The sequence below is a fragment of the Paroedura picta genome, chromosome 7, assembly GCF_049243985.1.
Source record: "Paroedura picta isolate Pp20150507F chromosome 7, Ppicta_v3.0, whole genome shotgun sequence".
NCBI lineage: Eukaryota > Metazoa > Chordata > Lepidosauria > Squamata > Gekkonidae > Paroedura > Paroedura picta.
This window is the reverse complement of record NC_135375.1, coordinates 22,152,630-22,175,791: the sequence shown is the minus strand read 5'-3', so window position 1 is coordinate 22,175,791 and position 23,162 is coordinate 22,152,630. Positions and strand designations below refer to the sequence as shown.

The 23,162-nt window shown below is 46.7% G+C and overlaps 1 protein-coding gene across 1 annotated transcript; it reads right to left on the bottom strand.

Annotated features, from left to right (window-relative positions):
- Positions 1 to 1,378: 1,378 nt before the first annotated feature.
- On the bottom strand, positions 1,379 to 18,950 carry PTGER4 (prostaglandin E receptor 4). Its single transcript, XM_077347032.1, has 2 exons — positions 17,466 to 18,950; positions 1,379 to 5,112 (listed from the first exon to the last, which is right to left on the bottom strand). Exons 1-2 carry the CDS (start codon positions 18,285 to 18,287, stop codon positions 4,513 to 4,515), a joined length of 1,422 nt encoding a protein of 473 aa, XP_077203147.1. The 5' UTR covers positions 18,288 to 18,950; the 3' UTR covers positions 1,379 to 4,512.
- Positions 18,951 to 23,162: the final 4,212 nt, after the last annotated feature.

Sequence of the window (23,162 nt, the reverse complement as noted above, 5' to 3'; positions counted from 1 at the left end):
TTTTTACTGCAACAGATTGATGCAGCTGTCTCTGGAATTACTTTTGGGGGAGGGTCACTTTGGTTTGGGATGGAGGCTCCAGGCCCTCAAGCTGCTCCTCCAAGTGGCCTGTTGGTAAGTCTCGTTTTCCCAAGATGCCGCTTTCTCTTTCCCCTCTAGGTCAGCAAATGAATGTCCATGGTGATTTGTATAGGTCTTCAGTTATATGAGCCACATGACACATGCTTGGAGACACATTTGCGTTGAGCTGAACACGGATGGTCTTTTGCTTTAATCAAGCCGATTCCCTTTTGCCTCGTATTTCTACATCCTGACTCCTTTCTCTGCCACACCCCTCCCACCTTCAGACTGAGATATAAAGACTCAGTGAGCCCCATTCCTACTCACATCTGATGAAGGGAGCGTTGACGCCGGAAAGCTTATACCCTGAAAATGTTGAGAGCATCTAAGGTGCTTCTAGGCTTCATTTATCTTTCTCAAGCAGGGTTTCATGAAACTTGGGTTTCCTTGGAAGGGTTTCCAGAATGAGTGGGAGTTAATTTGTAAGTATTTTTTAAAGTTTTACCAAACGTTTATTGGGTGATATGGCCATATATGGTCATGTTGCCCTGTCCCCCACCAATGCTGGGCCAATGATGGGCCTGGAGGGGGTGGGAAGGGGAGGGGCACCGAATGGGTATACAGAGGTATGCCACTTGACTGTATGGCCACAGCACTTCTGGAGTTTCTCAATGGTAAAAAAGTTGAGAAAGGCTGCTTTACACAGCTGTGCTGAATTAAGGTGGTCTGAGGGAAGGTCTCGGATGAAGGTCTTTCACATCACTTAACACTTGAACCTTTTAAATTGGAAGGTGAACCTGGGACCTTCTGCAGGCTCAAAATTCTCTGGCAAAGGGGCAAGTATAAGCAGAAGCGCTCGGTACATATAGTCTACTGGAACCATAGTGTGTGATGCTCTTAATTAAAAACAGCACGCAGTGGTCTTTTGCCCTGCTGATTAGGCTGGGGAGTTGGTGGTTGTGAAAATGAAGGTAACGGCACGGTTATCAGGAAGACGGCTGCTTAACGTTCTGGGGCCTTGCACTGTGTAGACCAGGGGTAGTCAAACTGCAGCCCTCCAGATGTCCGTGGACTACAATTCCCACGAGCCCCTGCCAGCGAATGCTGGCAGGGGCTTGTGGGAATTGTAGTCCGTGGACATCTGGAGGGCCGCAGTTTGACTACCCCTGGTGTAGACAGAGCAAAATCTCTCCGGCAAAATATTTTCACAAAGGAATGCTTAAATCCATGCATTTATCTTAAGTGTGGCATTCATGTTATCTGGCCGAGGGATCAGTACAGTGGTGTCTGAGAACGAGCACACAGATAAACACACGCATTAATGTTTGAACTCCAGTGGCATGTCTGCGTTTAATTCTGATTTCAACTCTTTCCCCCCCCCCCGAAAAAAAGTGATTTGTGCCAATACAAAGTTCTTTATAAAAGCAATGTATCATCCACATTGAGGCTCAGAATTCTAATTCCAGCAGAAAGCAAATTCACACGAAGACACAGGAAGCTGCGGAGCATGCTAAATATTTTCCTTGACAAAAGCCAGCTTTCCCAAACATCTTTACAGGATAACAATAACGCTAGGATGAAGCTCTAAGCCTTTGAACATGACACACAAGTACAAAGTCCCTCTGGCCTCCAGTTGCTGTTATTTCTGAGGTGAAAAGTTAAGGCGAATGGTCCTTGGGTTGGATCCAGGCAGCTTTTTACCCAGTCTCCCACAATTCTCCTTTCTGCTGCACTTGTCCCACATGACTTTTGACTCTGCAGGCCTCGGGATCCCCAACATACACATCTGGGGTGGGCCAAAGGGTCCTCCCCTTTTTTTTCGCCAATAGAAAAGCTACCTGGATTCAACCTCAATTTGTCCTATCAGGTGTTACTGCTAATCTAGAACCTCATATGAAGCTGCCTTTCTCTGTCAGACCATTGAGCCTCTAGTAGCTCTGTACTATCTGTTTGGATTGACTGTTGTTGCCCAAGAGCTTTTATGGCCCTGCTATTTAAGATCCTGCAACTGGAGATGCTGGGGACTGAACCTGGGACCTTCTGTGCGTAAACCCATATACTCTTCCACTGAGCCACACCTCCTCCCTGACCTGAGCAGGCTGCAGATTTATCACTGAATGCTGTGGCACAAAGTTCTGCTTTCTTCAGAACCAAACCCAATCAATTTTCTTTTTAAGCAGCACACTTATTTTATCCCAGATGCAACAGTGCAGTTGCATTTGTCCGGTATAGCAAGAGCACAACACAGAACCGAAGAAATACCTGCACAATCATAGGGGCTTTTGAATATCGACAAAACACACCAGAATCACAGACAAGATTGCATTCTTTTAACTTTGGACTAATTTATCTGGAACAAAGACTAGCCCCTGCGTTCCATCTCAAAACTTCACAAAAGCGTGAATTAAACCAGTGCTGTCCCAAACTGCGGGTTTCCTGTGCAACTACCACACGACTCTCATCAACGATATGAACAACGATCTTCATTATTTTGCAATGAGACATGGCAATACCTTGGTCTGTGTAAGCCTACCTCACTAGAGTGCTTTTGCAGTGGGAGATGTTCTTTCAGATTTCTTTAGATTTGAGCTGCCCTTGCAAGCTTCGTGTAGCGGTTAGGAGTGCAGACTTCTAATCTGGTAAATTGGGTTTGATTCCCTGCTCCTTCCCCACATGTAGCCAGCTGGGTGACCTTGAGCTCGCCATAGCACTGATAAAGCTGTTCTGACTGGGCAGTGATATCAGGGCTCTCTCAGCCTCACCCACCTCACAGGGTGTCTGTTGTGGGGAGAGGAGAGGAAAGGCAACTGTAAGCCGCTCTGAGACCCCTTCGGAGCAGATAAGAACCAACTCTTCTTCCCAAAGCAAAGGCCAGTCCTGGCTTTCCTCTACAACAATGGAAGAGAAAGGGCTTCAAAAGAGGCCTTGCCTTTTTGTCTGTAGGGAAGCATTCATTTTATTGTCTTTAGTATTATTTATATTATGTATTGGATTTTAATTTTTTTACTGCCTTTCCCCCATAATGGGAAAGCAGTAGTGGCTGCTTCCTCAGTTTGGGATCTCTTAACCTTTTCTTGAGCTTGGCGCAGTTACTGTGGCAGCTACTTTGTTATTCTACACACACCCCATGTTCACTAGTTTGTTGTTGCCATCCTCTACCTTTCCCCCAAAAAATGTACCCACAACTTCAGCAAGATTGGGAGCCTCTGGTTTAAGCAGACCACAGCTGATGTCAGTATCTGAATAGGCCTGCAGGTGCTCAAGAACTGAGGGCTTGCCTTCAAACAGGTATAGGCTCAAGCTGTGAAAATCATGGTCTGCACATCACATGACTGGGAGCTGGGCATGCACAAAGCCTCCATTAGAATCTTTCCAATTGTGACTGCACAGGTAAGTACTCGACACTGGTCACAGGTGAGCAACTGGTTCATATTTAGAAAACTGGATTGATCCCACGGGTCTGTGACAGTGCATTCGGAACACATTCACAGAACATAATACAGGTATGCATCCACAACGTAAGGAGCATTAAAAAAAAAACCTTTCCTTTATTTCGCTCAGCAGTACCATAAAATATTCCCCCTGAATTCCAAATTCCTGTTTTAAGAATGAGCTCTCTTGTTGGTCCTGTATGTGTCTTGAAAATAAACTGAATAGGAGGAGGAATCATCTAAATGCAGGTCTTAGGAGGAGCTTGCAAAATATTGTTTTTCTCTATACTTTGTATTAATAATTAACCTTCTCACAGAGAAGAACACATTTTAAAAAAAATATACATTCAGACACAATATAATACATAGCCAGGGACATTCACATTTTTCACACGAGAGGGTAGTTTGTCCCTCCCCAGTTGTGAACTAGGGCAGCTGTATTGGTAATTCAACACAACTACTGGCAATTGTTAAAGAGTTTGGTACTCTCTGAACCTTTTGTGACCGGGAGAGGATAAGTATGCATCAATCCTATTTGGATGGAAAGGAAAATGGCAACTTTCCAACCTGGACTTTTGGAAAACCACCAACGTCCCAGGGCAAGACAGGGCAATGAGTAGAAAAACCCAGGCTTCCAACTCCACTACATTCATCTGCTCGATATTGGCAAGGCCTGACAATTGTTTTCATCACGTGCAAGAGCTGTGCCATCCACACAGTTAGAAAACCACTTCTTCACACACAGTTGCATTTTTCTGTCTTTAGGGGGCTAACAGCATGTCTAGAGTGACAAGATGCAGCAGCCCGAGCAGGACGCTGGATTCTACCTCCGATGGCCGCCATTTTGCCACTTGCGGGTGTCCCTTCCCAGTTCACCCTGTTCTGAACGGCTACTCGGTTCCCCTCAGACCGAGGGAGTGAGAAAAGCTCATGGGCATTGGCTGCGCCTCAGCAACAGCAAGCCTCAGAGATGGATTGACAGCTGACCCGTCCAATCGTACCAGTTCTTCCTTTCCTTTGCTCATATGCACTTCTCGGACAAGTTCAGCGTCTCAGACGGGAAGGTCACTTGCAGAGCGCTGCCTTTGGAGGTGGCGGCGCTGATCTCGCCACCAGGCCGGAGTTCGTTCACCAAAAACACGTTCTCGGGGTCCTGCTGCCCCTGCGAAGAGTCTGAGGTTTCTGAGCTCCTCAGGGTCCTAATGGACGTTGTGTCTAAGCGGGCTAGGCTGCTGCTGGCTCCGGGCAAGAGCATGCGCCCTCCAGCACAGCCTTCGCTCGGCTCCAGGGGGTACAGAAGCGTCTGGGAGGTGCTGCTGACCTCCCTCAATTCTCGAGAGATGAAGGAGGGCGAACGGTTGGTCGTGGCCGCTGAGACCCTGCGTCCGTCGGAGCAGTTGCAATTGCTTCCCGAGTGCTGCCGGTGTGCCCCTCCGATGCGGCAGAAGAGACACTTGACCTTTTCGATGGCTTTGCTCAGCACCGTCTTGCGGAGCAGGATGTACACCCAGGGGTCGAGGATGGGGTTGACCGAAGCAATGCGGATGGCCTGCAGGTCTGGGTTCTTCTGGATGGCCATCACCACGGGCGGCTGGTAGAGCTGGTTCACAAAGACGCGCACCTGGAGAGAAGAGGGGACACGTGAGGATCCCTGCGCCAGTCAAGCGTGCATGTTACAACAGGGAAAGGCCAATGGGCAGAGAACAGTTTTGCATCATGTCGCTGCAGAGGTATTTTTGGAACAGAAAACATTTCCCGCAAGTGGAGCTTCGGGAGGGAGAAAGGAGGCACCCCTTCCCCGTTATCTCAGCCGCAGCCCAATAAACCTCGGACAGATTATTTCAGGTAGTTTTGCTCTCTCCGCTACCAGGCGTTTGGCCCGTGTTCATCGTTTCAAAATCTTCCGTGGAACAGATTTCTTTTTTCCCCCCTTACAAGCCAGCCCCTGCTCTGCTCCTCATACACCAAATCTGCTATTAACTGTTCTGGGTGTGTAACAGGTACAGAATGTGGCCTTGAGTCATTTTAGAAGATCCAGTCAGGCTCTCATAAACATGTTTCCAAACAAAACTGGGCCCCAGTTTCCCCCTCACAGGCAAACTCTTCGGAACAAGCCTGGAACTGTAACGTTCCTTTGAGGCTAGAAGTAAATTTTTGTGGGTCTCTTCCAAGACTTGAATATTCAAGGAGACGTTTTTTTTAATACCCTCCAAATTTCACCTGTAGTGGCTTGTTAATACTTATTGTGTTTAAGGGCAGTTTCCCTGGAATGAACCTTTTTCTTAAAAAATAATGGTAATAACACATCATTTAGGAAGGCAGACGGCACAGAACAGGGTTGTGGAGTTCTTTCAAGGCACATTGGGCCTATCCTATTATGTATTATGGAAATGTTGTCTGAGATCCTATGAACCATTCATTGTACACGAGTGATTAATGCTCAGGATGCCAGCCAGTAACTTAAAAGGTGCTCCCTGAGTTTCATGTCAAAACCCAACACACTCCAGATCTGAAGCCTATTGCTGGAAACATGACAAAGAAACGGGCAAGACAGGGGGTTGGATTCTACACTTTTCCTTCTGCTTGCTGGCCTCTGCTGCACAACTCATTCCTGTGGTACCAGGCTCTGTCTACGCATGGAAGACTAAGCGTCTTCCATGTGCTCAAAGAAAAAGAAGAAGAGTTGGTTCTTATATGCCGCTTTTCTCTACCTAAAGTGGCTTACAATCGTCTTCCCTTTCCTCTCCCCACAACAGACACCCTGTGAGGTGGGTGAGGCTGAGAGATCCCTGATATCACTGCTCAGTCAGAACAGCTTCATCAGTGCCGTGGCGAGCCCAAGGTCACCCAGCTGGCTGCATGTGGGGGATCGCAGAATCAAACCCGGCTTGCCAGATTAGAAGTCCACACTCCTAACCACTACACCAAGCTGGCTCTTGCAACGGTGCCCAAAGGAACACAACCCACAATGGGCAGAAAGTACAAGGTCCAAGTCTTAGGCTGCAATCTTATGTTTTCTGATTTGGAAGCACGCCCCATTCGTTTATTTAATACATGAAAATTATCTTTCACTTCCTTAGATATCTCAGTCACCAAGAGAAGCTGGTAAGTCCCTCTTGCTGAGATTTCTGCACTATGCAAACCCCTCTACCTTGTATAGAAAATAAACAAGGAAACCCCTTCCTGCCCTGTTCTGTTGAACATAAAAAGGTAAAGGTAAAGGTATCCCCTGTGCAAGCACCGAGTCATGTCTGACCCTTGGGGTGACGCCCTCTAGCGTTTTCATGGCAGATCTGTTGAACATACACTTAAGGAATAGTTCTGGGACATCCAGAAATATGTACACTGCATTTTAAACTGGGGTTGTTCCTTGGGAAGGTATTTGCTCTGATCCTGAGGGACCAGTTCTCCTAGAGAGGCTTTCTCAGCCAGGGTTTCATGAAGCCCTGGGGTTTCTTGATCACCTTGGAAGGGTTTTCTGAATGGGTGGGAGTTAATTCATTTTTAATATATTTTTAAATTTTGTTAAACATTTAACAGGCCTGGAGGGGCGGGAAAGGGAGGGGCCCCAGGTGATATGGCCATGTCTACCCACCCACCTCAAACTGGCCAATGATGGCCTGGAGAGGTGAGAAGGGACCTTGGGTGGGCATGTACACAGCCATGCTTCTCAACCACATTCTGCCTGATCGCGCCACTTCTGGAGTTTTCTGAAGCCTGAAGAATGTTTCAGCGGGTTCTCAATGGTAAAAAAGTTGAGAAAGGCTATACCAGAGAGATGAACAGAGATGCGAGTTAGTGGGGAAGGGGGCTTGAAAATGCTTCAATTCTAATTAGTTGTTTAACCGCTAGATGGCATAGTGTCTACACAGCAGGCCTCTGCATTCCCAATTCCCGTGTGTACAAGCAGCACGCCAAGGAAAGGAAGAGTGAAGTAGCTGGCTCTTTGCATAGCTGAAGCCAAAACTGAAGGCTGGTTGCGTACAGGAAGGGTGAAAACAGACGGAATGGTGAAGACTTTTGCACAGCCAGCCAATCCAAGTCCAAAACTGCAAATTCCTGGTATTATAGCCCACCGAATCCACAACAGCCAACATGGACGGTTAGATCCTACCAGTTTCTCCCACTGGATCCCACCAGCTTCTTCCTGCAATGGGCAGGAAGTTCATCGCAGGATACTCAGTTTGGAAAGTGCTCTTTTGAAAACAACATTACTATATCGGTCATACTTACAACTTCTCTTTATTTACATGGGGGGAGGGAACAGAGGTAAACAGCAAGAGATGTGACGCACTGTGAGTACATAATTGTGGTTGTGGGGGAAGGAAGAACAGAGATGTATGACCAAAAAGATGTTCCTAATCCCATATTTTAAATGTTAGAGGGTAATGCTATGTTCTATTGCTGAGAAAATTACCATGAGGAATTGCTGGGGTTAATCTTTATTTTCCCTATGCTTGCTTCCCAATTTAGGCTCAAGTTACTCCACTGATTTGGCTTCCCTTGGTGACTTTCCAAACTGAACATCTGAGCAACTTGTGGTGGTCAGGATTACAGAATTCTGAGGTTGAATCTCAAATATCCTTATTTTAGTTGGCCGTTTCTTTAGCCGTACGTCTGGCCGTTTTGCCATGGTACAATCAAGCCTATCACAATTAGCCCACAAAGCCTAACAAATGCCAGAGATTTGAAAATGTCCTTGCCCAGCTTGCTAGAGACAAATCTCACTCACCACAGGTGACCAAACAAAAAGTTACGGATGGCCACCTGCTTCTGCAGGGCGGGACAGAAATGTAATAACTGTAACGGTATTTATAACAACTAAATAAGTGTCAAGGTAAAGTTAAAAACCATCAGACGATCAGCCAAACAAAGCTACCAGCTGAAGACATCCAGTGAGGTTCCAATCTTATGTACACTTACTGGAAAATAAGTCATATTAAATGAGCATTAATTCTGCATGCATAGGATGGTAATACCAAAGGCTGAAAATACACACAGGTGAGTAGCCGGGTTGTTCTGAAGCAACGGAACAAAGTCTGAGCCCAGTGGAGCCCTTTAAGACCAACAAACACCCAGAATTAAACTTTGATGTTTTTAAAGGTGCCACTGGACTCAAGACTTTGTTCTGTGGTTGAAAATGTTTGTTTTATGCACGCAGACGAGACTTTAGAAGGATGTGTGCAGTTTTACGCACAATATAAAAACTGTACTGCATGGAACAGCCCTGTGATGGGGCCCCGCCTCTTCTATGGAGCGGTTTATCCTTTGAAGTAACGGCCCTTTAGCATCATCTGGCATTGCTGGTAGATGCAAAACAAGTTCCTTCTGACCAGTTCCTGTGCAACTAACAGCACTCTTGGAAAAGCCGAACTGAATTCCTGATTGCACAGACGTGGGAGGGCCTCTCCTTCACCAGGTCTGATAATGAAGTTGTCTTCTCATCGCCTTGATTCTGACAGGGTTCCTCCAGGGAAATGCAGTCAGGGCATAAATGCCACCCCCAGCTAGGACATTTTGTATTAAAGATTTATGAAGCAAGGGCCACTTTGGGAAAGCTTTAATGTGTATCCAGCTGTTGCTAAAACTCTGATCAAGCAGACGTGGCCTGTTTGATTAATTTTATTTTAAAAAAATAGTCATAAGAATGGCTGGGATGTCTAGTTCAATAGCTTTTCCTTTTTATCTCAGAACCTGATTAATGTGTATTTACTTTATCTTTTGCTAGGTCTGGGTTTATGTGCTTGCCAATAATAATAACCCTTTTCCAAACAATGAAGAAACCACACATTTTGGCGCCCATTTCAATACCCCCAATGACTTCCCAGTTGTACAAAGGTCCACCCCATCCCCAATTGTTAATCTGAGGGCCGGTGTTTGCTAATCCTTTTTGAAGAAAGACTTTACTTTAAATGTATCAAACTTGATGCTTTAAATGTATCAAGCTTGATGCTAATTCCAAATTAGTGGATGCAGCAATTACCAGAACGCCCAGAAACACATGGGAGCCTGAATTGCCTTTGAAGTCTGTAGTTCCTAACTAAACCTGCATCAGATTTGGTGCTGAGTTGCACCAGGTAATTGATTCAAAGCAATATAATAAACAAACAAACAAACAAAACCTCTTTTCTTTAAGCTTTGTTGCTATACAGTTTCAGAAAAACTATGCCCAATAAATAAAACGATAGTAAGTTTTGTGCTGTAGTTTCCTGTAATAAGTTATATACTGGTACAAAAATTAATTATTTGAATTGGCATTCGGGAATAAAGCACTACAGCACGGGAGACAAATAAGGTAGCTTCTGAGTATGTGCAACACCTGGAATGGAGGCAGTGGAGAGTAAGAGGAGAAGGTGAGTATCACTTTCCTGCAATCCACCCCCGCCCCCCAAAAAAAACCCTGCTAGGGGAAAAGATAAAGCAGATTGAGTGGGACCTCAGAACCCACTCAGTAATGCACATGGTACATCTTCCATATAAGTGTGCCGTTTCATTATTAATTCATTCAAACTATTTCTATGGTGCCAGGTTAAAAGAGAGTGTGAGAGAGAAAATAAAATCGGAGTCCAGAAGCACCTTTAAGACCAACAAAGATTTATTCAAGGCGTGAGCTTTCAAGTGCAAGCAAAAGTTAATGTGGCTGTGTTTGGATGCTGTGACACAGTTTACTAATGTAACAGGATTAACTTTTGCTTATATATTCCCACTGTTATGATGGTCAGTTCATAGTCTGACGAAGAGTGCTTGCAGAATAAATCTTTGTTGGTCTTAAAGGTGCTACTGGACCCTGATTTTATTGTGCTACTTCAGACCAACATAGCTACTCATTTGAGAGAGAGAGAGAGAGAGAGAGACTGACCTAAGTTACGCTATGAACTCCACACCAGAGTAAGAATTTGAACTCAGGACTCCCTTTATCTGCTGTACCAGGCTGCATTGTCACTGGAATTGGATCTTACTTCAGGCTTTCAGGGAAGCCAGGGCTCTCCTTCTAGCTGAAACACAAAATAGGCTTTACCGTAAGGCAGCCTTTTATGACCGCCACCTCCCATAGGCAAACAAAGGAGTAACCTTCTACCAAATTTTAATCCGTTCTCATAAATCTTCACCTGCTGCCTACTGCTCCACTTTGGCAGCCAGTGAATATTAATGAGGAAATGGAGCCTGCTAAGTAACTTTTACCCAGAAAAAGTTAACGTCTCTCTCTCTCTAGGGCTCCAAAAACTGGGCTGCAAGGAGTCCCACCCTACAAAGCATCCATTTCCTCCAGGTAAACTGCTCTTTGTAGTCTGGAGAGGTGGTGTAACTCCAGGCTATCCCCTGGTCCCACCTGTTGGCTGGCATCCTTAAGGGGAGCTGATCTCAAGGCAGACTCATGGAGTCTTAGTCAGCTTTTTTGTTGTGAAGTTTCTATAGTTTGAGGGCTTTTTAGCGCCTTATTATATTTAAATATTTTAGGGTTGACTGTGAACCTAGGGGTTCTCCCTGCTGGGCCGGTACATCTGTGGCCCCACTGTAGAGCCTGATTGATCTGCACTGATGGGAACATCCTTCTTGGAATGAGATCCACAATGGAGGCTCATGGCTGGTTTTGCGTCTCCCAGCGGTCATGGCCTACTTTCAACTACCAAGCATGAATCCAAACATACAGGAGAAGGGATCACACTGTATTAAGACTTCCTCTCTGTTGTTGTTAGTTGCCAAGTCGTGTCCGACCCATCGCGACCCCATGGACAATGATCCTCCAAGCCTTTTTGTCCTCTACCATTCCCCAGAGTCCATTTAAGATCACTTCCTCTCTGTAGCTATGGATAATCTATCCTCTATACCAGGGGTAGTCAAACTGCGGCCCTCCAGATGTCCATGGACTACAATTCCCATGAGCCCCTGCCAGCATTCGCTGGCAGGGGCTCATGGGAATTGTAGTCCATGGACATCTGGAGGGCCGCAGTTTGACTACCCCTGCTCTATACAGTTTGCACTTGACCCGTGGTAAAATCCTCTTTCGGATTTGGTGGGATTATTCAGAAAGCTGAGCTGAGCGCATGAATCTGCCTCATACCAAATCAGATTAGGGCCTACCTAGTTTGATACTATCAATTCAGGATCTAAGGAACAGACTAGATTCTTCTGACCACCTGTTGGCTACCTAGATCCCTTTAAATAGGGATTGAACCCAGGACCTTCTGCATGCAAAGCATATTCTCTTGTCACTGACTCACAGCCTTTCTGTATAAATTGTTAAGACGCAGGCCTTCCCGCCCTGCTCCCTCACCCTGAGGTAATTTAGTCTCCCTGTTCGGGCTCCATGTAAAATAAACCTCCTGTATTTTTGTCTCTGAGCCAAGAATGTGATGTGCTGCTATGCGACAGAAGAACACGCGTCATGTTTTGTGTTTCGGTGTAATGCGTGAGACGAAAAAGGGGCCCACCCATTCCCCACTTATGTCATAGAGCTGCCTTCCCTACAACAGAGTGGATTGAGTGTTGCGCTGGGCAGGTTCCAGTTCAAGATCCCATTCAGTCATGAAGCTTACTAGGGGACAGTGAGCCAGCCCCAATCTATCAGCCGAACCTACTTCAGCGTGGTGTAATGGTTAGGAGTGGCAGCCTCTAATCTGGCAAGCTGGGTTTGAGCCCCTGTTCCTCCACAGGCAGCCAGCTGGGTGACCTTGGGCCAGTCACAGTCCTGTTGGAGCTGCTCTCCGAGAGCCGTTCTGTCAGAGCTCTGTCAGCCCCACCTACCACACAGGTTGTCTGTTGTGGGGAGAGGAAGGGAAGGCGATTGTAAAGTGCTTTGAGAGTCCTTCAGGTAGTGAAAAGCAGGGTGTAACAACTCTTCCTCACAGGGTTGTTGTGATTATAAAATGGGAAAGGCAGAAACATCTACCATGACTCTGAGATCCTTGAAGGAAAGACAGGTTTAAAATGGCATAGAATAGGGTCACGGGCCATGAACTGGTAGGCAGGGACCCCTGTATTCCCCTTAAGGGAGTGTGCAGAAATGTTTGTTTTTTAATTGCTTTTAAGAGAGGGAAAGAGTAAGAGAAAGAAAGCTCTAGATTTGCAAGCTTGCTCTAGATCTGCATTTCCCTAGCGGGAGAATTTGCACAAGTTACGTTTCTGCCTGTTATGCAACAGTTAATGACACAAGGATCAAGTTAGATGACAGACAGAAACCCTGTCCAGTACAAATATGGGCAGCTATTGAGCATATGCAAAGTTCCTTCCCTCCCGCACACATATTTGAGATAAATGGCTTCTGGATCAGAGGGTGTGATTCCTTTTGGATCTTGTGACCTGCTCTCTCAGAAATTAAGCATCATTACCAATGAATAGCACTTGAAAGGAAATATTAGCAATGTAAATCATGGGGCTAAAAATAGCCTGGCAGAGGAGCAAATCTGTACCTTCAAATGAAAGATCTCATTATAATGTCCTGGACTGGCCAACTGGAGGGTGTGATGGAAGGCGTGTCTAACTTTCGGCCCAGCAAGACCCAGGTTCAAATTCCGGCTCTTGTTAGGTCACCATAGTCCACTCTCTCAAGTTTTAGCCTGATTTACTTCACTGAATGGTTGTGAAAGAGAGTCTCGTGTAAGTGGCCTACCTTGATCAATATTATCTCATGTACGTGGCTGTTTACAGGGAGAAAATATTAAAAAGTCAACAACGTCCCATCTTTAAAAAAATATTATAGCAGCAGTTAAATTTTCTTTTTTTTTCTATATTTGTCCTTTGCTTGTCTGTTAAAAATGTGCCCCTTCAGCTTCCTTATCTGTCTGCCTAAGGGTACACAGAAAGCCTTCACTCAATATTTGACAATGAATATATGACACGTGTACAAAACAGCCACTTTTCTTTGTCAACATGCTCTTTATGGCTGTCAGTGGCTTCTGTCCTCCCTCCCTCCCTCAGATTTTTCTTAATTAGCTTAACCCCTTGATTGCTCAGATAATTGTTGCATTAGGAACCCTGGTTTCTGAAAGACGCTCTAGGGTGACCAGTCTAATTAAATATACTTACTCCTCTACTGTTTTCATATTCATTAATGAGTTTTCATAAAATGGCATAACTTGCCAAACATGTAATTACATATTTCCTTGTGTGTGTGTGTGTGTGTGTGTGTGTGTGTGTGTATTTGTTGTTGTTGTTAGGTCCGAAGTCATGTCCGACCCATCGCGACCTCATAGACAATGATTCTCCAGGCCTTCCTGTCCTCTACCATTCCCCGGAGTCCATTTAAATTTGCACCTACTGCTTCAGTGACTCCATCCAGCCACCTCATTCTCTGTCGTCCCCTTCTTCTTTTGCCCTCAATCGCTCCCAGCATTAGGATGCTGGGAGTCCTTCCTCCTTGTGAGGTGGCCAAAGTATTTGAGTTTCATCTTCAGGATCTGGCCTTCTAAGGTGCAGTCAGGGCTGATCTCCTCTAGGACTGACCGGTTTGTTCGCCTTGCAGTCCAAGGGACTCGCAAGAGTCTTCTCCAGCACCAGAGTCCAAAAGCCTCAATTATTTGACGCTCGGCCTTCCTTATGGTCCAACATTCACAGCCATACATTGCAGCTGGGAATTAGCCTTGACTAGACTAATCACAGTTCTCTAGATTTTCTTTTATTTTTAGCTTTGTAAAAAGCCCTTCTCTAATTTGGGTTTGCCCTGTATTCGAAAGCATTTTTTTTTACAAAACTCCAACAGGACATATAAACTTCAGCAAGACCACATTCAAGTGATGCTACGTTCATTTTGTACAGTCAGTAGTGAACCCTTTTGGTTCCAATCCCCGTCCATCCTTGAAACAAACTTTGAAACTTTAGGAATATCCTTCCCCACCAGCCTAACCTACCACACAGGATAGCTGTGGGAACAAAGGAGACACAGGAGACAGAAGTGATCTGTAAACAGTGTGCTGGAATAAACGCCATCCCTTTGGCAATGGATACATAATCTATACTGCAATCCTGTGTATGTTTACTCAGAGTTAAACCGCACTGGGATGAATTCCCAAGTTTTCTGCATAGGATAGCAAAAAGTACTTGCAGGCAAAGATGTAATACAAAACAGATAGTGAAATGAACAACGCAGAACTTAATTGCAAGCAAGAATTTTTATTACTGAACGATTCCATGATTCTTCCACCTTGGTGCTCCCTAGCTGCCATCAACTGAGCCATTTCTGACATTCTGTTTCATTGGGAAATTTCAAGGTGGGTTTACTGTTTCCCCTGACTCAAGTCCTCCCTTCCCTGCATTCTAGCATCAAGGTGACCACTGAGCGACCAGCAATTTTCCAAACATATTGGACAAGGTGGATCTCCACCTTGAGGCATAATCTCTTTTTCTGGAGATCTCTTCCTAAGGAAACTAGTTCTGGAAAAAGATCTGAGGATTCTGTCCCTGAGATTCCAGAACAGCCAAGGTCCAGCAGCGGAATGAGGTGGCAGAATTCTGGAATACATCACTTGGAACAGAAGGCAAGGTGAGATCATATTTTTTTTTAGTGTTTCCCCACTTTGGAAGAGAAAACAGGCAGGGAGCATTTACGTGGGGTGAGTGTTCAAAAATATGCTTCCCCCAACATGTCCAAAGTGGTACAGTCCAGCATTTTAACACCCCCTTCCCAATTCCAAATGGCACTTCTACCACTGCTTTGCAGTACTGTATACGGGACATATGAGGCTTCTCCACCTGTATTTAAAATATATTCAGCTAAGAGAAAAAGATATTCCAGTTAATACCTCCTTATGTTCCACTGATACCTACCTGCCTGGGTTATTATACTGGCAAAAAGAGTCAGCTCATATGGCAAGCTGATTTAGTAGTCAAAATGTGACATGTGACTAACTTAGAATCATAGAGTTGGAAGGTACCTCCAGGGTCATCTAGTCCAACCCCCTGCTGAATGCAGGAAATTCACAACTACTTGCCTACTCACAGTGACCCCAATTCCATCCCCAGATGATACCCCCCCCCCAAAAAAAAAACCTAGAATCCCTGGCCGGTTTAGCCTGGAGGTTTAGCCAGTTTAGCCCCAAAGTGGTGATTGGCATTTACCCCGGGCATGAAAAAAGGGCTACAAGAACCAAGCATGGACACAATCCCTTCTACCCATCCACTTACAATCTGCCTAAATTCACAGAATCAGCATTTCTGCGAGGTGGCTATCTTGCCTCTGCTTAAAAAACTTCCATCTTGTGTCTGAGCAGGTGACGAAGTCTTTATAAGTTATGTGTATCACCCAAGATGTTTTTGCCATACTGCATTTCATGCTGGTCAGATTTCCAGTATGAGAGACCGCCTTACAACAGTAAAGAAAGCACACTGGATTCATTTTCTACCACTGCTCATGTAGGGAAACCACCGTGACTTCCCAGCATGTCTACTCTCTTAGCATGGGCAGGAAGAAGATCGCATGTCACGTGTGAAGCTGCCTGTCAGCAACCATGTACAGTTACACACTGCCAGACACAAGGCCAACAGCTTCAAGGTGTGCTACCGAGACCAGCACATGCGTCTCAATCATGATCGTTATGCTGCAAAACTGGCCAAACTTGTCAATTACCTGAATTCCTCAGGATTCTGTTCAAGCTGGGCCTCTTTCCCCCTTCACTGCAAAGTTATTTTTGATGCACCCTTAGTAGGGAGAGAGTTCACAGTGACTCTCGCTTATAGTATGTTTTGTTAATTAATCAGGCCGAGAAGGATGACAGCACTCTCAGAAGGTTGCTTCATATGTTTTATTGGTGAGTTTACACCAGGGGACAAGTCCTCACTATGTCCATAACTAAATTCTCTCCCAACCATCCCTGGAGTTCAACAGGAGACAGATCTAGGTCATTTAATTAGAAGTTGGCTGCTAAATGGATGGACCTTTCACCTCCTACAGTCAAGTGTACAACAGCCACAATTTATCTCAGTGAGCTGTTGTGGTGGCACTCTAACGCCATCTCTGGATTTCCCAGAGCAAGATTTTTGACTTCCATGAAGCCAAAGTGATACTACTTAAAGGAGAAGGTGGCGGCAGAAGCAACTCTGCAGACAAAGCCAGTTGGAGCAGCGGCCAGTAGCAGCCAGGTGGTAAATCTTTCCTTCCCACATCTCCGTCCAAAAATATTTATGTTACACATCCATTGCACTAATACTGAGTGATTTCTAAGTGCTTCAGCAATCCCCTTTCCGGCGCTTGAGTTTGTCTGCAGACTTCACAATGGCCCTATAAACACGGTTTTAAAAATGCATTTGGCTTTCAGGCTTGGCCCAAAACTTCATATGCTCTCAGTGAGTTTTAATACCGGGCAATTTCTCCACCAGGCTTGTCTGTTTCTCTGCCATTTGTGGCGGAAGCAACCCAAGGGTTTATTTCCAAGTCCCAGAAAGCTATCCGAGTTCTGTTTTTGTCCCCTTAAAAGTGGTGAGTAAACATATTCAGCTAACTTTGCTAAGATACTCCTCGGGGGAGATTGCTCCTGCAGCTTGAGAATTTATTGACACCACAGAGGAGATTAAAGATTGGGTCCGTGCACGAAACCTCAATCAGATTTCCCTCAAAACTGGTCTCAAGTGTGGTTAAAAGGGATCAATCTGGGGTTTCTTGAGTGCAAACTATCATAGTCTTGCCTTCTCAGTCAGAATCAAAGTCAAAGAAGAACAACATAGGCTTAGACCAGGGGTGGTCAAACTGCAGCCATCCAGATGTCCATGGACTACAATTCCCATGAGCCCCTGCCAGCGAATGCTGGCAGGGGCTCATGAGAATTGTAGGACATCTGGAGGGCCGCAGTTTGATTACCCCCTGGAGACCCTTCTTTTTTCTGGAACAAAAGGGTTTTTTTTTTTAAATGATCATGGACATGAAAATAACACAAGCAAAAACTTCCTTTTCCAAACAATGTTGGTGCTTAGCTTTCCCTACAGAAGGGAAGAAGTCCTGCTAGGGGAAGGGAAAAGGGGGGGGGGTTCAAGAGCATTACTCACCACCAGAGGAATGGAGCAAATCAGCACCACCAGGGATGTGGCAATGAGCAAAATCACCATCTGGATCTCTGCCCCGGCCATGCGCCGGAAGCTCCTGCGCCGGCGAAAGTCCGACAAGCGGCTGGAGGTGGTGTCCGTCCCCAAAGAGGTGCGGCGCATGAACTGGCGGTGCATGCGGATCAGAGCCATGCAGACCAGGACGTTGGAGACCACGGTGACCATGATCAAGAAGGAGCTGAAGCCGGCGTACATGTACGAGTAAGCCGCGTAGGTGGAGACGTTGGTCCGCCAGTCTATGAAGCACCAGGTCTCGGGGTACTGCAGGGTGGTTTTGCCCAGGCCCATGCTGGGCAGAGCGCAGAAGAGCACATTGGAAACGTAGATGGCGAAGAGGGTCAGCCCGGCCAGCTTCTTATCCACATAATGGTTGTAGAAATAGGCGTGGTTGATGGCCAGGTACCTCTCGATGGACATGGCGCAGATGATGCTGAGCCCGGACAGGCCGAAGAAGAGCAGGATGAAGGAGCTGTACTCGCACAGCTGGTCCCCGCCGGGCCACTTGTTCTGCAGGTAGGTGACGATGGTGACCGGGCTGACCAGGCAGGTGCCCAGGAGGTCGGTGACGGCCAAGCCGCACACCAGCGTGTAGAAAGTCGTCTCCTTCTGCTCCTTGCGCGACTTGCACAGCACCACGATGGCGATGAGGTTGCCCACCACGCCGAAGATGAACATGACCGTGGGGATGGTCGGCGCTCGGCCGCTGGCCCCGGCCGCGACGGTCTCGTTGAAGGCGGAAGGGGGCATGGTGGGGTCGAGGGACATGGCGAGGGGACGGAGGGGTTTCGTTCTTTCTGCCCAGGCGGCCAGTCACGGGTGCCAGGCGGCGGCCCAAGAGGAGAGGCGGCGAGCGAAGGGGGGCGCATCGGAAGGGGGCCGATCTTGCATCGCCCAAGGGGATGGCGACTTTCAAGGGAATTTAGGGGGCGGGACGCGGGAAAAACCAAACTCTGCCCCCCACCCCACGCCCCTTTATGCAGATCGGCGCGCGGTCTTTCCCGACCCGCGGGGGGCTTCCCCCACTCCCTCCAGGCGGGTCCTTAATGGATTTGTCTTGCGCTTTTCCGAATTGCGTGGCACTCGGTCCCGCCTTTGGTCCAGCCTCTCCAGGGAAAGTTGCCGTCTCTGATTTCCCCCCAAGCCGCTTACGACGCAGCCCGACTCCTTCCACCCAGGAGTTTGCGCGCCGCACGGTGCTGCCCCGTTCGGTCCCCGGCAATTGGTTGAAGCCGCCTTCCTCCTTTCCTTTCTGCAGAGATTTCGAGCGGCTCCTCGTCGCCTCGGCAGTGGCAGCGACGGCGATGCCAGGGCGGGAGGCTCCAGCGGTCCGCTGCCAGCCAGGGCGGGATGCGGGAGAAGAGCGGGCGCGCTCGGCTCTGGCGCGCCTCCTGGGTCGGGACCATGTGCTCCGTCTGGCTCCGCTCGCTTGCAAAAGCGCCTCCTTCAAGTTTCTCCGGGCTGGGAGGTGCCTTGGTGGGGCCCCGCCCTTGCTCGCCTCTCATTGGCTCCGGCGCGAGAGAGAGGGCGGGCCGGCCGGCCGCCTCAGTGCGCCGCTTGCAGAAGCCGGCGGGCGACAGGAGCGCGCAGCGCTGGGGAAGGGAATGGAAGGGGGGGGGGGGGGTGTTTCGAGCGGCGGGAGCCGTCGGGCTCGTCATGCATTGGAGTGGATTTTAAATAAATCATATCCATACGGTTCTATACTGGCCGCGAACGCAGCATCATGCAGCGATAAGCTTCATTTACATACTTATATCCTGCTTTTTCACCCGATGGAATCTTAGAGCGCCTTAAAATAGGAAGCCCTGTCTGCTTTGTGTCTCCCCGGCAGAGGAGGAACGCTTATCTTTCTGCACACGTCGGATAATGCCCTTTCAGTGTGCTTTTGCGCCTGTACACCTGTGTATTATCTAAGGTGTGTGGAATGAAAACCGGAAAGAAGCATGCAAAGCAATCCAGTCTTGTTCCATGCATGTAGGATAATGCACCTCCAATGTGCTTTTGCAGCTGGATTTTCCTGTGGAAATCTACTTAAATCTACTAGAAAAATCTACTAAAGCGCACTGAAGGTGCATTGACCTTCGGGAATGAGGGAATGAGTGTGCATGCAAAAGTTCTTACCTTCAATAAAACTTGGTTGGTCTTAAAGGTGCCCCTGGACTCTAAATTTGTTCTGGTGCCTTAACCAAGGTGTGTGGAATGGGCCCTGAGTCCAACATGTGGGGCCAATTTTTGATACATAACAGGATCCAGTAGGAATATTACCTGACCTGCAGCCCTTCAAGTTACCCAGAGGAGCTTGTTGGTGGTGTTGCTTCTCTGTTAAAAGGCACCATTCTCCCAGGAAAACAGCATGCAAGGCAGAAGCCTAAGCTTGAATATGGTTCCCTGAAGTGCTAGCTTTCTACAGGCAAGTGGCTAGAGTTGTTATGGGGAAAGAGATGGGGAGCGCTCAGACTCACCAGCCTATGTTTGTGTGATTGAAATGGCAGAGTTTGGGGAAAGTTGATCACTTCCCTCTGCTACATCCACAGGATCCAGGACCCACTTGGGGAGAGTGGGGAGGCTGACTTCCAAGGGTTATGTATTGGGCCAAAATAGAATGATGATTTAGTACGCTTACATTTTAAATAGTAAATGCACCCTGCACTTTTAAGAACACCTTGAGAACAAGCTTGATGTAGCAGTCAGAGAACTGGACTAGGATTTGGGAGATCCTGGTTCAAATCCCCACTCATGCCATGGAAGCTGGCTGGGTGTCCTTGGGCCAGTCCCATTCACATCCTAACCAGCCTCACAGAGTTGATGGCAGGGGCTCATGGGAAATGTAGTCCATGAACATCTGGAGGACCACAGGTTGACTACCCCTGCACTAGAAGATGCGTTCCACATAAAAAATCTAGAAAGTCAAGCTCCAACTGCTACGTATTGTATATAAGAATGCCTAATATGGAGCCCACACTGTGAAATACTGTTCAAAAGTCACCCCTCTCCGTGTTGCCCAACTCTCACTCAAAGTGCATTCTCATGGTTTAAGTAGAAGAAGAGCTGGAAAATTAGGTCACAGTTACCTGTCAATTATAAAGATTGCTCCTTAATTTATGTGGCAGTTTCAGGTTGCAGGTGACCAAATCAGGCATTATATTTCTACAAAACAACTTCCCTGTCTTAAAAAAAAATATCAGATATGTTATGCTTTGCTTTACAGCCACCACAGGGGTGTGACACAACTGAAGCATGTACTTTTATATCCTGTTTGTTTCAGTAACAGTTCTGCACCGGCAGAGACCTCTCCTGTTGAATCCTGTGGGATTCAAAACTCCTTAACTTGGGCAGGTTGAAGCCCCATGGGCAACATTAAAGGCAGCACTGAGTTTGTCTGTATGTTACAGAGGGGTCTCCTGACATGGCTGGGTCTCCAGCTCCCCCTCACTGGCAGTCTTCAAGCAAAGGTTGGATACACACTTTTCTTGGATGCTTTAGGATGCTTTGGGCTGATCCTGCGTTGAGCAGGGGGTTGGACTAGATGGCCTACATGACCCCTTCCAACTCTATGATTCTGTGATTCTGTGAGACATGCTGATGGGGTTATGTTGGATTTGGATTCTTGGAGGTTCAGCCTCAAATTCCCAGTCAGATATGGAAGCTCACTGGTGCTTTCAGACACACTAAATAACACACTTTCAACCCACTTTGCAACTGGACTTTACTATGTGAGATGGCAAAACCTGCTTGCAAAGGGTTGCTGAAGTGGATTGGAACGGCATTACTTAGCTTCCATGACCCTGTCATTCTCTCTCTTTCGACCCAACCAATCAAACAGGGCTATTGGGCAAAAGGGGAGAACAGTGTTTTGGGTCTCAGCTGAGGAGAAAAGTGAGATATAAATAATAAATAAATGAAATATGCAGATGATGAAGAAGGGGCAGTTCCAAATCTTCCAGAAACATCTGAGCTAGCTAAATTACAGACTTAATTGTTTTAATTCCCAGGCTCAACCCTGCCTTTTCTAGCTACAGAACATACAGAACTGCAAATGGGTGCAGCTTTTCCCAGCATGGGACCACTGACTTGCAGTGTGTTGTTTTTGTAACTGCTCTTTAAGCTTTTGTACTCTGCTTCAGTGAGGAGACTGAAGCAGATGAATATGTTATCTATTTGTAAATAATCTTTCCTAATAAAGATTACTCTCTTTTAAACTGCAGTTTGCCATGATTCTGGATCTGTGCCTCATCCACAAAGGTAACTAAACTGCATACTTTCAAATGCGCTGTTATTCTGCAGCTCTATTTCTCTGGAGGGATTCATGATCAAGCTAAGCAACCACTATGCTTAGACATGAATATATCTAGGGCCTATTATTCTGCAACAGCCCTGCAAGATATTGAATTATTATATTGCCTATTGGGGGAGGAAGTGACTTATAGTGCAATCCTGAAATCACCTTCCTGGGACTGAATAGTTTTGAGTAGGATTCTGAGTAGATCTACTCAAGAATGGCCTTATAAAGATCAATTAGTGGGGTTGTAGAAGAGGCAAAATTCTAAGTGGTGACTTCCAGGTTGGATTTACAGGTCAGCCATTGCACCCTTTGAAATAGAGAGCCAGTTTGGTGTAGTGGTTAGGAGTGCGGACTTCTAATCTCGCATGCCAGGTTCGATTCTGCGCTCCTCCACATGCATCCAGCTGGGTGACCTTGGGCTCGCCACAGCACTGATAAAGCTATTCTGACCGAGCAGTGATATCAGCGCTCTCTCAGCCTCACCCACCGCACAGGGTGTCTGTTGTGGGGAGAGGAATGGGAAGGCGACTGTAAGACGCTTTGAGCCTCCTTTGGTTAGGGAAAAGCGGCATATAAGAACCAACTCTTCTTCTTCTTCTTCTAGAGCAGTTGGCTTTGGTAAGTGCTTAAAACAACTGACTGGGAATGAACTTTTGGAAGAGGTCTCATCTTGCTTTAGGTCACGTGGGAAGGTGTGCCCAAGGAGTGGTGCCAGTTCTTTGCTATGAGCCGATGTGCGCACCATAAAAGGAAAAGATGAGCATGTGGAAACCCACATTGCCAATTGTTTACTAAGAGTTTTCCAAGAATGGAGAGGATCACGAGTAACAAGGAAAATGGCAGTATTCCAACAGATAACAACAACAGCAGAAGACTCTACACCATCTTTAGTAGTGTCTGTCCCTGTAGGATTATTTTTCCACCCTAGGACATCTAAAGGAGCCTGACACCTGGCTCAATAACTGCATTTACTTGGTAAAAAATACAGGGATATTTTATTATGTAAACGTGCTGGTGAACTTCAGAAGGGTGTGTTTAAATGACAAAAGGATTGAGACATCTCTTTGAATGAGGAACATGACCTGTCATGAGCAGAAGAACTGCATGTGACATCACCATCTGGAACCAGAGGGCCACGGTAGAATAATGGCTTTGGGAGATGTAGCTTCACGGAAAAGGTTCCCTGGGTGACCTCCCTGGGTGACCTCGGTCTTTTTCAGCCCAGCCTACCTCACTGGGATAAAGCAGGAAAGGGAAAGCTATGACCTACTTGGAGAAGCAATGGAATTAAACATGCAATAGATTTCAAGGACAAAAGGAGAGCCCTGGGTTTTCTTGATGGCCCTGGAAGGGTCTCCCGA

Excerpts from the sequence above, each read along its gene's own strand:
- PTGER4 (XM_077347032.1), bottom strand. The coding sequence starts at position 18,287 with ATGTCCCTCGACCCCACCATGCCCCCTTCCGCCTTCAACGAGACCGTC. Across the intron at positions 5,113-17,465 it reads TTTGCTCCATTCCTCTGGTG|GTGCGCGTCTTTGTGAACCA; the intron begins GTGAGTAATGCT and ends TCTTCTCTCCAG.